The sequence below is a fragment of the Lethenteron reissneri genome, chromosome 27 (assembly GCF_015708825.2).
Source record: "Lethenteron reissneri isolate LAM-NWPU_2019-01 chromosome 27, ASM1570882v1, whole genome shotgun sequence".
Classification (NCBI taxonomy): domain Eukaryota; kingdom Metazoa; phylum Chordata; class Hyperoartia; order Petromyzontiformes; family Petromyzontidae; genus Lethenteron; species Lethenteron reissneri.
Genome location: NC_083805.1, coordinates 7,987,187 through 8,004,775, shown reverse-complemented (window position 1 = coordinate 8,004,775; position 17,589 = coordinate 7,987,187). Strand labels below are relative to the sequence as shown.

Here is a 17,589-nt window from a genome sequence, read left to right as displayed (position 1 = left end):
GTAATTACAGAGGAGTGGTATTCTTAGTTTTTTGTTATGGGAGGAGTGGGACACTTGGTTTCTCTGGGAATTAAACATTTTGTGTTTTAGGATCCATGAGCGCAGTGCTTCAAATAGAATTGCCCAGATAACATTCAAGCTCTCAAATAGATACAAATGCATATTCCAACCGGGATCCATCCATGATGATGTAAAAAGCAGACCAAATGTTAAAGCACGTAACTTTTTACAGCCACTTGCAATCTCGTTGCGTTTGTGTGATGAAGATTTCTTCTCTTTCTTGTCCCAAGTTTCTACGTGCCCCACAGCACGTGCAACACACAGCCTGAACGCTCCGCACGCAGCCGCTGCCCAAACCCGGAAAACCACACTTACACCAAATATATTAGAGCATTAAATTATGGCAAAGGCCTCGACACCATCACGATGGCAGACTTCGATGCAAAGGTAGGTAAAAGGAGCAGAGATGAGAGAATGACGGGTAACGCTTGCGTTTTGAGAGAAAAACGAAAGAGGAGAGAGTCTAATGGAGTTTGCACCCAGCAGAAATTAAGACATCTTTCAAAAATAAGTGTAGGTTATGTACACGTCAAAATGGAGATACTGTATTAGAAATTAAACTAACTTTATTCTCACTACCCCAAAACGACCGAGTTGTCTCCGCCCTCATCAAATTCAACACCAGAAGTGATCGCAGATAAAACTTAGACTGATTTTAAGGAAAAGGTTCCATTTCGTAGAAAAGCGAAAAGAATTAACGTGACCACTACAAATATTTAAATAAATATAATTGTAATAGACTAAACATTGAAAGTGGGGAGATGTAACAACCAACCAGAACAAGTTATCTGAAAGAAAAAAAAAAGCATAAGGAAAGTGTAAAAAAAATGTCAAAAAAAACTAGAACACACAACACTATAAACCCGTTTAAAAAATTAGAAGATAAACAACATTAAAGTGATGCAAGATGTCATAAACAATTGCAGCAAGAAAGCAGCACAAACACAACATTGATGATTGGTAAATCGCAGTTGGTAGCCCTTAGAGCAAGATGAAACATTAATGTAACGTTAAAAATGTTTTGCAAACATATCCCAGGAGCCAAACCATAAACACTGCCCTTCATAGTGTGCAACAGGTAAAGCCCTTGGACCAGATGGAATAAGTGTGACATCATCAAAGAATAGAGACCAACTATTTAAACAAAAATGTTTATGCAGAAATAAAAACAAACCATCAATCCTGGAATACTAAAGTCCTGCATTTACAAAGGAAAACTGATTTGAAAAGGTAGACCGATTAGCCTCCAATACAATTTTAAATTGTTCACAAATATCTTAGGGAACTGCATCTTGGACCATTAGGAGGCCAACCCACTGTGTGAACAAGTAGGATTAAGGAAAGGTTTTTTTTATTCATTAACCACATACTGTGAATCAGATCCTAGAAGACAAATTAATTTCAGGCTTGGCTTTGGAGATTGCAAAAAAAGTGTTTCAGTGGAAACTGATGCAGTCATCCACGTCCCCATACATGAATAAAAAAATACAATCTAGATAACCGTTATAAACCATGAAGAGGTGTAAAAGCTATATTGAGACTGTACAACTACTCCAATTTAAACAAGGGGACACACTGTCACCAAGCCTCTTAGAGTGACTTTGAAGATATGTAAAAAGAAAATGTATTGTAGAAATAAAGACATAAATATAAATTGGCAAATCATAAACTATCTCGGATTTTTTTACGGCAAAGTAAACATAACAACCAATGGAAATGAGCGATAGGAAATTATTTAATAATTTAGGAAAGGGCTCTAGATAAATGAGCAAAACAAATGTACAACAAATTATATAACCCAAAATGTTGTTCGGACACAGCTGCAAAACAGCAGACCATTTGTATGCCTCGGGTAATTACTGAAATCGGATTAGGATAAAAATAATGAAAATGCAAATATCAGGATGGAGTGGTTTTGGAAAACTCGCCTGAAAAAAGTTTTAAAGCAGAAACACGGGTTAAATAATTTATTTTCTTTCTACGTGACTTTAGGGCCGTCCATAAATGACGTCACGCGGTTTTCGCCGATTTTTTACCCTCTCCCCCTCGTCACACGGCGTCACAAAAAGTCAGACCCCCCTCAAATATGACGTCACAAAGCTCTGCCCATATTTCCATTTTGAAAATAAAACATGCTTCAAATCACTTTAAACTATTGTCATTGTAGTGCGTATTTAATGTGGCGCTGCACAGTTGTCATTGTTGTATAATGTAGCCAAGTCTGACAACGCAGGCGAAACCCACCCACGCCAATTCGGTAAGGACAGGTGCTTGTTAATCCACTGCTGGATGAGGGCCTCCCCACACCGCAGGGGTCGTAGGGGTCAGTGACCATACTTCACCACGCTGGTTCAGTGTGGGTTGGTGGACGTGGTGGTGGGTGGGTGGGATGTCTTAGGGGAGCACAGAAGTGCAGTACAACATTTTGGTGCACTGCCTTTGCAGCCCAATCCATGACTGTATAATACAGCAAAATGGCAATGCGATTTAAGGAGAAAGATGGAACCGTTAACTCGTGGTAAGGAATGAACGTGTGAAATTAGTAGTCATTGTTAGGCAGTAGACTTAACCATGGCCGATGATGAACGAAGGACAATCACAATTCCGTTAAAAGGAACGCAGCCTGCAATGGGGTGGACAACGCGTCTCGAGTGAGATAGGGCACAACGCATGTCCATATGATGACGGAGCGTCGTGCCCTGGGTATTGAGTTTAATTTTATTTTCATTTCGCACACAAAGCGGCCACAAGGCGGGACCTTGCCCAAGTCTCGCGAGAACACAACAGCGAAACTAATGCGCAAAGCCGGCTGTGAAACCTCGCGAGATCTCGCCTGCGGTAGGTTGGGGAAGGGGGAGGGGTGGGTTGAGGGGGAGGGGCGTGCGCGTCACAGCGCCCCCGCGGTCACGTGCGTGCCCGCTCACTCCCACCAGCTCAGCGCGCGAGCCAACAGCGCGCGATCCGATTGGTCCAAGCGGCTGATGCTGACGCCACGCCTCCACTCCACCGCCCCCCCACCCGCTTCCAACGCACCCGCCCCCCCCCATTTTGCTCCCCCCTACCCCCCCCCAAACACACACCAATGCGCACTAGGAAGTATGAAACCGGGTTTGACCGGAGTGGGCTGAGTGTGTGGGGGCATTGAGGGTGGGTGGGGGGGATGCGACTGCTTGGTGGGGGTGGAGCTAGCCAGGCTGAGGCTGCTGCTGCTGGGCACGTGGGCAGAGCTTAAGATGGGGGGGGGGGGGGGGTGATAGGGGGCGGGGCGTTTCGCGTCTGTTAGAAACGTGGGCGGAGCTAAGGTGTGGAAGGGGGATTGGTGGGTGGGGGGGGATTGGTGGGTGGGGGGGGATTGGTGGGTGGGGGGGGATTGGTGGGTGGGGGGGATTGGTGGGGGGGGATTGGTGGGGGGGGATTGGTGGGGGGATTGGTGGGTGGGGATTGGGGGTGGGGGGGGGATTGGGGGTGGGGGGGGGATTGGGGGGTGGGGGGGATTGGGGGGTGGGGGGGGGATTGGGGGGTGGGGGGGGGATTGGGGGGTGGGGGGGGGATTGGGGGGTGGGGGGGGGGATTGGGGGGTGGGGGGGGGATTGGGGGGTGGGGGGGGGATTGGGGGGTGGGGGGGGGATTGGGGGGTGGGGGGGGGATTGGGGGGTGGGGGGGGGGATTGGGGGGTGGGGGGGGATTGGAGAGAGTTTAGGGGGGGGCGGTGCGGCTCCTGTTGCTGTGGCTGCTGAGTGGGCGGGGCGGGTGCCGCTGCTGCTGCTGCTGCCGCCACCGCCACTCGGCCATGTCAGCGGCCCGCGGCTGTGGCTGCAGCCCGGCCGAGCTGCATGCGACCGAGTGCCCGACTGGAGCAGCGAGCATGCGTCTTCTGAGCGACGGAGGGCACGGTCGCTAATACCAATAATAATAACAATAGAAACAAGAATACAGCAGCGGCAGCTAGGGGAGTAAGAAAAAATAAATAGGGAGCAGCAACAATAGCAACGGTGGTTTGGTTGGTGGTGGTGCAGTGGTATTGGTAAATATTGTGATGGTGGTAATACAGTGCAGGGGCTATTGTAGGGATTAATGCGCTAATAATGATAATGTGCTGATTACAATTAAAGTGTTAAATTAACGAGGGATCGGCACCACTAATTGTGACGAATTAACTTATTTTATTTGACTAAATGATAGCTGTATTTTTTACGGGAGGGCAGCCGATATAAAATGCAGTAAAATATTGTAGTGTTTTATTATAATACAGCGAAATCAATGATAAAATAAACAGTAAATTAATTAGTACGTAATACACATAGTATTGCTAATTTTTAATACAGGTACTAATAACATTCCGAATAGAGTGGCAGTCGTGAAAATTTTAAATAGTGATATATTGGTAATTCTATTAATACATAATAGCTCTATTTAAAATGCAATCATGGATATACTCATTACAGTAAACAGTCATAGTATACATTAAATATAATTACCTGGATCTAATTTATGGTATATACAATATAGCCCATAAATTTAGTAATAATAATTCATATTGTTACAAATTTTGTTATCTATTCCCAACCAATACAAAATCTCGTTTCAATCATATACTTTATTTTTTATTTTCCACCTCTGACGTGGTGACTGCTATTTATAATCCATTTGCAATTCTCATTGTTGTCTATTGTTATTGCGGCTAGCCTGGTAGAAATATATAACAGCAAACGAAAAATAGATTTCACCAACGTGGTTACACGAATCACCACCAATTCGGTTTAGTGGAAATCCCCAAAAAAAAACATTTAGCAAATTGCAATTTGTTTTATTCTCTCATTTTTCCTCCGGTTTTTTTTCTCGATACAGATACAGTGTGAGAGAGAGAGAGAGAGTAGCGATTTGCATGGTTTTGTAGCGGTGGGGTGCTCTTTATTTATCAATCTCCCTGCCTTGCTCCCCATCTAACACCGCGACCGACCGACCGACCGCTCATCGTCACCGGTGAAGACGACGAGGATAAGAGAAGCAAGAAGAGCAGGAGGAATAGGTTAGACCCGTAGCGCAATGGAAGGAGGAGGAGGAGACATCGCAGCAGCAGCAGCCGCCTTGGAGCAATGCGAGCTGCTGCAGAACATGATTGAGATCAGCCTCGCCAGCCTCGAGGGCTTGAGGACCAAGTGTGCCACCAGCAACGACCTCACGCAGAAGGAGATGCGGACCCTGGAGGTCAGTCGAGTCCGGTCGGTGTCACCGCCGTGTTTATTCTTTGTTGGTTCTATCGGTAAAGTCTCGTCGTTGTTGATGTTGCTGCCGTTCTTGTGTGCACGTCGTTTGAGCAGCAGCAGCAGCAAGGGTGCGTTTTGACAGCCGTCTTCTCAAAGTCTCGGGGTGCCATGGACCTTTGGAGATTGCTGGTGCAGCGAGGCAGGCACAGATCGCTTGCTGTTGACGTGCCACCTCCTTGTTTTCGATTGTGATTGTGTCGTCTTCCTTAGCGCTGGTGTGTGCCCGTACCCTGGGCACCTTGCTTCGTTCGATTCCTCTGGGGTCTGGGTGGCCCCACCTCGGGATGCGTTTGATATCTGGTCATGTGAAGAAAGCTGCAACAGCGGACGTGATTTGGTTTGGGGTGGACGTGACGTTCCCTACTATGGTGTTGTTTTTGTGACAGTCTAGGTGCACTTGGAAATGATGCCACGTTGGAATTGTGAAAGCAACTTAACACCTGTGGGGGTTATGCTGCAGACACAGGCGTTATAAGGCGAGATCATTATTGTTGGTAGGCGAAGGTGACTTGGCAGATGTACTACCTGAACTCGCCACTGTGTAACATGTGTAACATGCTAACCCTTTAAACACGGAGGTATACGTTGGCAAACGGCTGAACATTAATAACCAGGTGCCAAGTTGGCTTTTCTAGCCTCCCAATGGGCCTCCCCAAGGTCAACTCAAACATAAATGAGTTCCTTCTGCAGTGTGTGGTCATATAAATCCGTCACTGGGGGAATGGAGGTGGGTGGATTTGTGCGATGGATGGACATGCCACCAGCTTTGTTTTGTCATCAAGGCCTTAACAGGTGCTAATAAGACTCTCCAAAAGATGTGTAGGCCTTTGTGTCAACCTGGCTTTGGCCTGGCAGCAGTTTTCTGCCAGAAAGCATGGTGAGTCCCACCACCAGGCAGTGTTGTTCATGCGGCGGTCGACCTTGTATCTGTAGATATACGGGCACATCCACTGTGTTCTCCCACTCAAATTCCCACCCGTTGACCCCATCATTGTTCGTTTAACGCAGATTATTTTTTATTTCATACATCACGCCAACATAAGGAATCGAGTCTAATACATGAAGATGAACAGTACTGTGTTCGATAAAGAGAGTGAACGTTACAAATTGAGTTGAGAATTTTTTTTTCAACATTCTAATAAACACGCCGGGTTCAATTGACATGTTGGCAGAATTTTATTTAGGCATGCTGGGTCAGTCCATCTTGGTGTAACCAATGGATCAAGGGACACGTGTTCTTCTTTAGTCTAGTGCCCAATGGCAGGTCTTTAGCTCAAACTCTTTCTGTTCTGTACGATCTTGAGCAGCCTTCATTTTACTCGATGTAAAAATGAAGTCGTCAAGCAGCATTTTAGTTTTAATCTACTTGGCCTCAACATGATAATAGGGTTTTCCCCTTTCTGGCAATAAAACAGGGGTTAAGATGTTAAAACATCAAACTGAAACCTTTGCAAGGAATCATGTCTGCATTAACCACATATACACGTGGTGAAAATGCAAACAAAAAAAACATGCTCTGACAATATGTGCATTGTCACCACACGCATATGTGGTTAATGTAGACGTGATACCTTGCAAAGGTTTCAGTTTGGTGTTTTAATATCTTAACACCTGTTTTATTGCCAGAAAGGGGAAAAAAACCCTATTATAATTTAATACTGGCAAAGGAGGTCTCATGATATTGGCCTCAACATCTTTCCAGAACTTCGTCTGTCAAGCTTTCACCTCTGAGAATGTGTCCAATCCACACATTTAGCTTTTTCTGGATTAATCACATGGGACATTTCTCCTCCGTAACCTCGTCCAGACCTTCCCCCTTATGCTTTTTTTACCCAACTAATTTTCTCGATTCGACCCCATACCCATATTTCAAAACTTTCTCCTCTTCATGGAGCTATCAACCAGGCTTCCGTCATCTTATGAATCGCAATGGGTATCCACTTGCCAAGCATGGTAGTGCTTACCTATTACTTTGGAGCCAGGGTTGGTGAATTGTACCAACATAATTTGGCAGATACTCACCTGTAGGCCTGCAGGTAAATCAGTGGATGGCATCACAGTGGGTTGAATGTCGATTTGGATTTTTAGGTGTTTTCCTATTGTAAACATTGCTTTTCTGGGTACTCTGTATTTCTCTGACATGCAAAAAATACTCATTGGGGAATTGGTCAAACATTCCATGCAGACCCCTCCTGCTAAAATCGTATAATTCCATTAGGCTAAGGACGTACAAGCGAAGAGTTTGTGCAGTTTTATGAATGTGTAGCATTTTACTAATTTTAGTTATAAATTTACAATGCAAAGCATGCCCTTGGTGCAATAAATTAGCCTTTCATCGGTAAGTTTTCTTCAGGACAGTATGTGCAATTTTTCAATTTGAATGCATCATTTTTTCTCAGGAATCTCTTTTTCCAGACAATCCACCAAGGCCCTTTCCTAAAGGGAAATGCAGTTTAGTATTGTACATAGTAAAAGAGTACACTGGCAAAGCACATTGCACAATTTATTGCAAATGGTTGCGTACAATATCGTTTTAACACGACCCATCGGCACCATTTTTAGTACAATGCCCACTTGTATTGTATACTATGCTTTATTGAAATATTAAGATACAGGAGCTCAAAAGCCAAATAAAATTTAATGGTATATATATTATGTTGGCAAGGGCAATTATAATAATGTATGATAATTGGTTCTTTACCCTTCTATCTGGCAACAAAACTGACACCTTTTTGCAAGGAGTCATGTTTGCATAGACCGCAATACCTGCAGTCATAAATACAGGTATTGCGGTCTATGCAAACATGACTCCTTGCAAAAAGGTGTCAGTTTTGTTGCCAGATAGAAGGGTAAAGAACCAATTATCATATTTTTACTGGCAAATGAGGTCCCCATAGTGTAGAGTATAATAATGTAATTCACATAGGTGAATAGCTTAATATTTTGGCCATCATGAATGTTTTAATTAAATTGATACTCATATTTAAGAGGAAAAGATGCTGATGAGAAGAAATTCACGATTTTCAAAGTAGCACACATACTGGCAATTAATGGTCTACAATGGACACCAAGCAGGCTTGAAATTAGGAAATTTTATCGGTTCAAAAATATACCTGCTTTGAGTTTTGCCTGAAATCCATAATTTAACATTTTTTTCAATATTACATCATTAGATCATCAGAGCTTGTAGAGCATCCGAGGTCAACATCAAGTCCATACAGTATATTGACTTTTCAATCGTTTTACTTACATTTACATGAAGAAGATCTTCCTCTACACTTTAGGTTTTAATTTTATCTCATGGTGCCATAGTTTTTAAACAAATAAATAAATCCAATTTCTATACTTACTTATATTTCCTGATGTCACAGGTCCCTCTTATTCCAGGCTTTATTAGAAATTAATTACGAGTAAAATTAGTAGGTAACACATTTACTTATTAAAATGCAGTATGTAACAAATCTGTTTATGAAGCACATTAATATTGCCATGCAGTATCGAATGTTTTCTTCCAGATTTGTCCAGATATGCAATGTATAGCACTGTACTGTACAGAATATTACGTGTGTGTTACTATTTGTGTTTTCACGTTTTTATCGCTTGGATTTGAATGCGGTGCTTTTATTTACCTTAATGCAGTACGTTTCCATGTAAGGTCCTCAGACCTTGTTATTACTGGCCTACTATAAAAACTGGGATTGGTATACTTTTGTATTTTCAGTGTGACCAAGACCTCTTTTTTTCTTTCCCCGTCCCAGTGATTGAAGATTATTTGTAAGCAAGCATTTTTTTTTGCTTATTTTGTGCTCACCCTACTGACTTGCCTAATCGTATGGTTAGTTCATTGTCATTCCATAAAAAAAATTACTGCAAGAAGAGTTAAGTTATACCAATTCAATTCGCCATTGAAAATACGAGCTCATTATAGCTTTACCCTAAATAAGCTGACTTGAACGACTGGCAGTTGGGCTGTGTTGAGAGTCAATTTTAATAACTCGTTTAAAATAAAGGCAGCAAAGCATGAATTCTGCAATGGTGATAATGTTTCGGCAAATGTTGCTTTGTAGGAAAAATACACTTTATGAATGTACACAGTACGCACTGGTCTTTCCAAGCTCCTAATACCACTGGCTGGAAAGGGTTTATCTTTGGAATTATCCTTTTTCCCTTTGTCGAGAGCAAATTATAGAAGCTATTGAAAGCAACTGTCAGTGTAGCAATCTCCGATAAAGCAGCAATTTGCTATTGCTTTTGAGTTTATTACGCAAGAGCGTTTGCAGTAAAACAATGTGCCGTGTGCAATGAACTTTACAGAGCAGGCTTCAATTACCCTACTTAGCACGAGAGGGCGCCTTCAATGCAATTTCAGTACTGTACTGTATAGTATTCATATGAGGTACATGGTAGATATGTGGTCAGGTACAGTTTACAGTGCAGAAATTGTAATTACAAGCAGCTTTAACCGAAATTACAATTACCGTGGGTGGCAAATCATTACACGTTACACAATTGCAATTGGTCCAAGGTCTGGTGCATGAAACCCATTGTCTTCTAGTTCCAGTACAATGGTTGTTTGGGTATCAGCTGCTGATTTCGTTATTTTTACATTCACTTGTACTGTATTAATGTAATGTCAATTAAATGAACATGTGTCCCTCGGTTGCTAATTCTGTAGCTCAAATTTCAGAAGTGATTATTACAAATTAAAACAAATATAAATGTTTATAACCTTTTGGGTAAATTCCATGAACCCATTGTGAATTAAGTTTTTTGGATTTCCTCTTACCTGGTTAAATACAGACCGGTAGTTAACATAAATTTAGCAAATAACAATCTTGTGTGCATGGCCGATGCTACGTGTGACATGAAAGAAGTTCAATATACATACAAGTCATGGACCGCCTATAAAACCACGTCTACCTAGAATATGGAGCAATGAAATCAGCTCTAAACTAACTGTTTTTTTAATTTACCAGGTAAGGCTCATTGAGCTACACAGCTCTTTTTCAGAAGTGACCTGGCCACAAATGATAGCTCAACGAAGTGGCATATCATCTTGCGGAAATATATAGCAGCCACATACTGTAATCGCATGTTGATTCTAAATGTGGACGGAAAACCGAAGGACCCGGAGAAAAATACACGTGACCACTCGGAGAACATGCAAACTCCAAATATACACGCTCCAGGGCTGGAATTGTAACCCACGACCTGTATACTAGTCGAGGTATTTAACATCTCACTACTGTGGTGCCAGTTCATGTCCAGTTGCCAAGTTTATTGTTACATTGCAGGAGCGTGGGGTCAGGATCAGATGTAGAATTTGTATTTATCCTGGAGAAATCCCATGAACTATGAAGCTCTTTTTCACAGATGTCCAGGGGGGGGGGGGCAGTCAGAAACTTACAATGATAAACAATACAAAAACACGAAGGGTTTGCAAAGTGTAGCAAGGGTAAGCAAATCACAAATTAAATACGTAAAATAGATTTAAGTATATAAGTTGCAATTGCACAAGTACACCAATTCCCAAGCGTACGCAAGGCAGAAAAAACAACAGCAAAACAATCCCAGACTTCACAAAAACAACACACAGTCCCTCAATAAAATGGCACGTTGAAATTGAACCATCGATACTTTGGGTAAGGATGAAAGTTACTAATCACATTTGCAAATGCACTTGTATCCAGAACTAATCATCTGCTTCAGGTGGTGGTGGCTTAGCAAAGGCCTACAAGCAAAGCAGTGGATTGGCCATGGCTGATATTGATTAGGAGTTGTGAATGTAATGGCACAGTTTAATGGCACATCTTCATGGAAAACCTTGCATGACCAAATGTTGACCACATTACACGTATTAGAATGTGGCACAATAACGGAGAATACGGTTTTTACATGGTACGATATTGGGTCGCAATTATATTAATGTCTCGTGAAGGTAAAAATAACGACACTTGAAATATCTCACATTGGTAATTGTTACAGTGGTTGTGCAGATTTCACACTTTTAGGTAATATGATCAATTTAGGAATAAAAAAATGAAGAACTTGGCAGCATAAGGAAATAAACTTCTTTGGAATATTTTTACCTAATATTTCCAATTAATGGCAATATACCGTATTGTTATTTTAGTCCGTTTACATTGGCCTGAGTACGGTACTATATATTAGGTGTCTGCTTTCAACCTTTGTTTATTTTTTGTATTTCCCTGCGTAATTCTCAAAACACGTTATGCATGTGGCACGCAACAATTTAAATGCAGGTTCAAACATACATGCAATTCAGTGTCCACTCATGACAAAGCCGTAACACCCTGTGCATTTTAGTTAGCTCCGGTAGCATACTAATTTATGAATTGTACATTAGGTTTGGTAGCTGTTTCAATAATACAAAATGTGAAATACAGGTGAACAACATTCATAAATACTGCTTCAGTAGCATGTCATTGCTTGCATTATTCTAAATACTGTATATACATATTCTGCATGTTGCAGTTCATATTATCTACTCAATATGTTAAAATTAAAGCCCTTCATTTTTTTGTTCGGTATGTGTGACATAAAATCAACATACAGTAGGTTAGTATTAGGTACAAGTCGTTTTTTTCTAATCCTTCCACTACCTTTCAGAATATTTTCAATAAACATTGCGTCATTGTTGCCACGACAACGTTGCTATCAAGCAGCAAGTTGCTGCTGTCTTTACAATGAGCATTCCCTTCGCTCGTGTTTTTTTCTTGCATAGAAAATAACAACAAGTGCCTATCCGACCTAATTAGGGTTTCTCATGTACGTTGCGTCTTACGTTAACCCCCAAATACGACATTTTTTTTTCTTTTGTCATTTTGGTGACCCATATCACTTGCAAATGAGACAATCCTTCGTCTCTTGAGATCTCACCTGGTTAAACAAAATAACTTTAATTGATAAAGAAAAACACCCAGCTCGTTATTGGCAGAAAAAAACCCAAATATGCCCAGACGCACATTCAAATGGTACTCGAAGAATAATCTACAAAAAATTAAGACACGTCCAAATACATTGGGACTTATTTATTACATATGTAGTGACATCGCGGGATGTCACTGTACAGTGCCGGTCCTAGAGAGGCACGGTCAGCGCTGATTGATAGCGCTGGATGGCATCACGCTCGGCGTGCAATGCCAGCCCTAGAGGACCGGTTGTGAGAGTGCTAGCTGTAGGGAAGGGGTTACCGAAGGCCATGCACTCTGGTTGACTCGAGAGGACACGTGACCGGTTAAGTCTACAAAGGGGCCTCAAGTGGGGGCTAGGGGTGGTCACGTGGTCCGGGTCGAGATCCTGCTAGAGGGTTCTGGAAGGTGGTCGTGGCCAAGGGCGGAGCCAGCCACGCCTCAGGGAATATAAGCCGGGTCCACCAGAGGGGCTGGCGTTGTTCATCCTGAAGAAACCTTCGACAACGTTCTCTGAGTCTCCAACACGTGGACCTGGAACCAGGCTGTGGTCCCGGTCCGAAGTAGCTAGTTTTGTTGTAATTTGTGTAGTTAGCCTGGTGGTCACCACCATAGGTTGTTATTCTGTTAAGGGGCAGTTACCCCGTGTGTTGGTGTTAAATAAATGTGTTGCCTCCAAGAGCACGTCTGCGACTCGGTTGAATCTACTTCAACTGGTGTCATAAGTGGCCAAACGTTATTTTACTAGTTACATAGCCGACATTAGGTTATGTTTGCACGACGCAGACAACGAACCAGGACGACGAAGGCAAAGTTCTTCAAATAGCCCCGGGATCGCGACCCCGGAGAAATGAAGCGAGGTGCCGTCGGCGGAGCCATCGCACTGAACAACCAAGCGATAGCTCAGCATCCGACTTGATGATGACACCTTGGCAGCGTTTCTCACCATCCCGCCATTGGACAGGGCCATGCTGCATCAAGCCTTTGACCAAATGGCGACAATCTACGAACTGCCGTCAAATGTGCGCAATAAGCTCACTGCGCAGAGGAGGGGGGAGGCCGAGACGCCCCTCGCCTTCCGTAGCGCACTTTTGGCGCTAGCAAAAGCTGCCTTTCCGAAGATGGACCACGACGGAGTTGACTCGCTGGTCCTCGAGAGATTGCTGGCTTTGGCTAAGGACCTCAATGTCGTCATGCCGGCTGTCGACGAAGAAGATTGTCTTCTATCAAGGTTGCAAGATGCATCCAGGCGCACCAGCTCTTGCAATGCCATAAGGGGTTGGCGGCGTGTACCGCGCCTCGTGAGGCGCGTAATACACCCGAAGACGTGGAACCCGTCCAAGCCTGCGCATCGACCCAAGGCGGAGGCTGGCGAGGGGACGGCATGGTGCGACGGGATGAGCAACAACGACGGCAGAAGACATCTTCTCGTCCTGGGAGCGGGCTCGTCATGTGCTACAACTGCGGCCTACCAGGACACATCTCGGGGTGCTGTCATCCGCCCGACCATCCTCCACTTCACTACAGCTGAAGGCGAGTCGCGGCACATCACACACTCGGCCCCTGAATCCACCTCATTCATCTCATTGGGCCGGTTTTCATTCCCATCGTGCGTCGGTGCGTGAGGGTTCGGACTTTTCTCGGGTTGACTGGCCGCTCCGACCGGGTCAGTGGTTGGAGTTGGCCCATAGAGTGGTTTCTGCGACTGCAGGTTCATCTGCTGTTATCGGATTGATAGATGGGGTTGAAATCAGAATGCTCGTTGATACTGGTGCATCAGCAACTGTCATTTCTGAGTTGATTTTTAACATCTTATGTCGTACCCTATGTCCCGTCGGGGCTCCGTGCTTTGCCGCAAACGGCGGCTCATTGGGCATCATTAGGAAAATAACAGCGGAGGTGTGCATTGGCGATATCAAATTGTCGGGACCAGTTCTGGTTTCAACGACCCTTGCTATTCCTTGTTTGCTCGGGACTGACTTTTTGGGTGCCTTGAGTTTCCATTGGACCGTCGAATGGCCTATTTGCCTTCCCTACTCGATCGTACATGGCCAACGCTACCGTGCAAGCACTTATGAGTAAGACCGTGAAGATTCCCCCTGGCGCGCAAATGTTGGTTCCTTTACGATTGCGCAAGCCACTCGACCAGGAGGCGACTGCGGGAGGGATCCTCTTGGGCCCCTCAAATAAATCTATTCGTGGGTTGATGTTTGTAGGTGCCCAGACTTTGGTATCCAATGACCAGGAACCCTTCATTCAGGTCCTTAATGCAGGGTGATCCCGTCCTCAGGTGCCGCGCTTTTAACGTCCCCCAAGCCGCCACCGGCGCCGTCTCCACTGGATTCAGGAGAGGAAGACCCGTCTGCCCGGCCAACTGCTGTTCGTGAGGAGCCGGGTTCGACAGGACATTTGCAGATTCCCCCCGGGACCTCCAGGGAGAGCGAGCCCACCTGTCCACAATAACTCGATCACAGACTCTTCGGTTTTCGTGATCCCCATATACACACGCTCCCACACTGTCAGTTGGTTGTCGCACTCGGCAGGCCGTATTGGTTATTGTCTTAACCTAGCCTTTATTGTGCTTGCGGGTATTGTTACACGGTGAGGGTGGGAGATGCTGCTGATAGAGGGGATCCAGAGCATTCGCGTTTTACTGCGTTTTATATTTTTTCTCTCTCTTCCTTGGTTGCCTATTGTTGTTCTGTACTCTCGTCCCCTTACCCTGTTAGTTACTGTACATTTACACATAGTGTATATATTGTTAAAGTGGGTTGGGGTATTTATTTGTTGAGGCACACATAGGGGTTTTGTTTGTTTTAATTGTTTGAATGGGGGGGTTGACAGCCGGGACGGCTGAGGGGGGTGGTGATGTAGTGACATCGCGGGATGTTATTGTACAGTGCCGGCCCTCGAGAGGCACGGCGTGTGATGTAACGACATTGCGGACACCGCTATGATGTGGGTGTAGTACCGGCCCGAGAGGGGCTCGGTCAGCACTGATTGATAGCGCTGGATAGCATCACGCTCGGCGTGCAATGCCAGCCCTAGAGGATCGGGGGTGAGAGTGCTGGCCGTCGGGAAGGGGTTACTGAAGGCCATGCACTCTGGTTGACCCGAGAGGACACGTGACCGGTTTAGTCTACAAAGGGGCCTCAATTGGGGGCTAGGGGTGGTCACGTGGTCCGGGTCGAGATCCTGCTAGAGGGTTCTGGAAGGTGATTGTGGCCAAGGGCGCAGCCAGCCACGCCGCAGAGAATATAAGCTGGGTCCACCAGAAGGGTTGGCGCTGTTCATCCTGAAGAAACCTTCGACAACGTTCTCTGAGTCTCCAACACGTGGACCTGGAACTAGGCTGTGGTCCCTGTCCGAAGTAGCTAGTTTCGTTGTAATTTGTGTAGTTAGCCTGGTGGTCACCACCATAGGTTGTTATTCTGTTAAGGGGCAGTTGCCCTGTGTGTTGGTGTTAAATAAATGTGTTGCCTCCAAGAGCACGTATGCGACTCAGTTGAACCTACTACACATATATAAGAATATGTTTTACCCCTTTCTGGCAATAAAATATTCTTTATATTGATACTGGCAAGGGAGGTCCAATGAAATTTTCTGTTTGGCATGGAGCGACGTGGCGCAGAGTTAGTGCATTGTGCTATGATCCCAGCAATCCGAGTTGGATTCCTGACCATGGCTTACATCTGTGGCAAGTGATATTTAACTCGCCCTGGACGGCCCTCTCCCTTACCCAATCCTGGACTATTCAGCGTGGTAAAATATGCTCAAGTAAACCTTATTACTGACAAGATGTGTGGAGAGGCTCTTCAACGCAGAGGCGCCGTCGTGGCGATATGTTAATTACCGCGCCTAGTATGCAGGAGGTCATGGGTTCCATCCCAACCCTTGATGCCTGTATATTTAGGGTTTGCATGTTCTCCCTGTGGTCGCGTGGATTTTTTTCCGGGTCCTGCAGTTTTCCCTCCACATTTAAAATCAACATGCGTTTACAGTATTTGGCTGCTATACATTTCCGCATAAGCCACTTTGTTGAGCAATCTTTTGTGGCCAGGTTGCTTCTGAAAAAGAGCTATATAGCTCAGTGAGCCTCACCTGGTAAAATAAAATAGTTTAGTATTCACCAGTGAATAAATTAAGGGCCGTAATTTAGTATAAATAAATTTATTGTATAGAGTCAGAGCGTGACAAACAACAGTATGGATGTTAATGAAAGTTTTACTCCTATCATTTGACGTCGGAAAGACTTTTCATTTACGATCACTCCCACTCTGGCTGACCATTAGAGGTGATGACGGCCGAATGGCGCCAAGTGGCTTATAGATGTCGGAAGGTATCACATTACATGGAATGGACATCACTGTCAGTGGTTTATCAATTAATTGAGAAAAACATACTCTGCCGCAGATGTTGGGCCTGAGATTTGTTTACGAATACTGTAACAGCGAGTCATTATTAATGTATTGGATAGCTCTGTGTGGTTGTTTGTAGGACAGCTGTGAATTTGTATACAGGAATTTGTAAACGCATGCATGATGGAAAGTGGCTGTGGAGAGTGCCATGGCTACAAAAGGCAGTCAGTAATGCCTCCATCCAAATGCAGTAGCATATTGTCCAAGGATTAAAAGTCACCTAAGGATTTCAGGCTTGTGAACAAACAGTAGATTAAGAGAGCATACACAGAGGGACACGACTATACAACGTGTTCGTAACATTATCATCCATCATTAATGAATTCTCATTAGACCGTTTGCACTGTGGTGGAACTGCTGGTAACATATTGCTTATGTACAGTATCTTGGATTTTTCAACTGAGTTTTGAGTAATCTGCTGGACAGCTAGAGCAGCACATCACAGAAGTGTTTGAAACGATTAACATCTGAGATGTTGTTGAACGTCTGGGACTCTATACTCTTAGGTTTTTTTTGGTAAAGTCACGTAGGTAAAAAATAATAATAAAATAATAATAAATGAAAATAACTCCATTAAATCACAACGTTTTAGAAGCAACACAAGTCTCCGTCTTCAGGTGGGACCATCACAGCTGAATTTACTGTATCAAGTGAAGAGAAATCCAAGAGACAAGATCTTAAATACTGGTTAAGGGGGGGGGGGGGGAGCTTATCTAAATGTGGCAGTCAGGGACTGGGAGGGTGGGGGCGGGGCTAGAAGGGAAGGTACAAGTGAAGAACCTCCACCAGGGTTACGGCCGTTGTTGGCTGCCTAAACCAAAATAGCAGCGCTGTTAAACGCTGGGGATGTCAACAACTCGGTAAAATTGACTAGTACCTGTCAAATAAGATGGTACAAATATGCGTAGTTAA

At 44.3% G+C, this 17,589-nt stretch overlaps 1 protein-coding gene across 1 annotated transcript in view; it reads left to right on the top strand.

Moving 5' to 3' along the window:
- Positions 1-3,844: 3,844 nt before the first annotated feature.
- Positions 3,845-17,589, top strand: part of LOC133348492 (kinase suppressor of Ras 2-like) — a 45,248-nt gene continuing 31,503 nt past the window's right edge. Inside the window, 1 exon segment of the mRNA XM_061561331.1 lies at positions 3,845-5,268. Within this exon segment, the coding sequence (XP_061417315.1) occupies positions 5,107-5,268 (162 nt within the window). The 5' untranslated portion in view covers positions 3,845-5,106.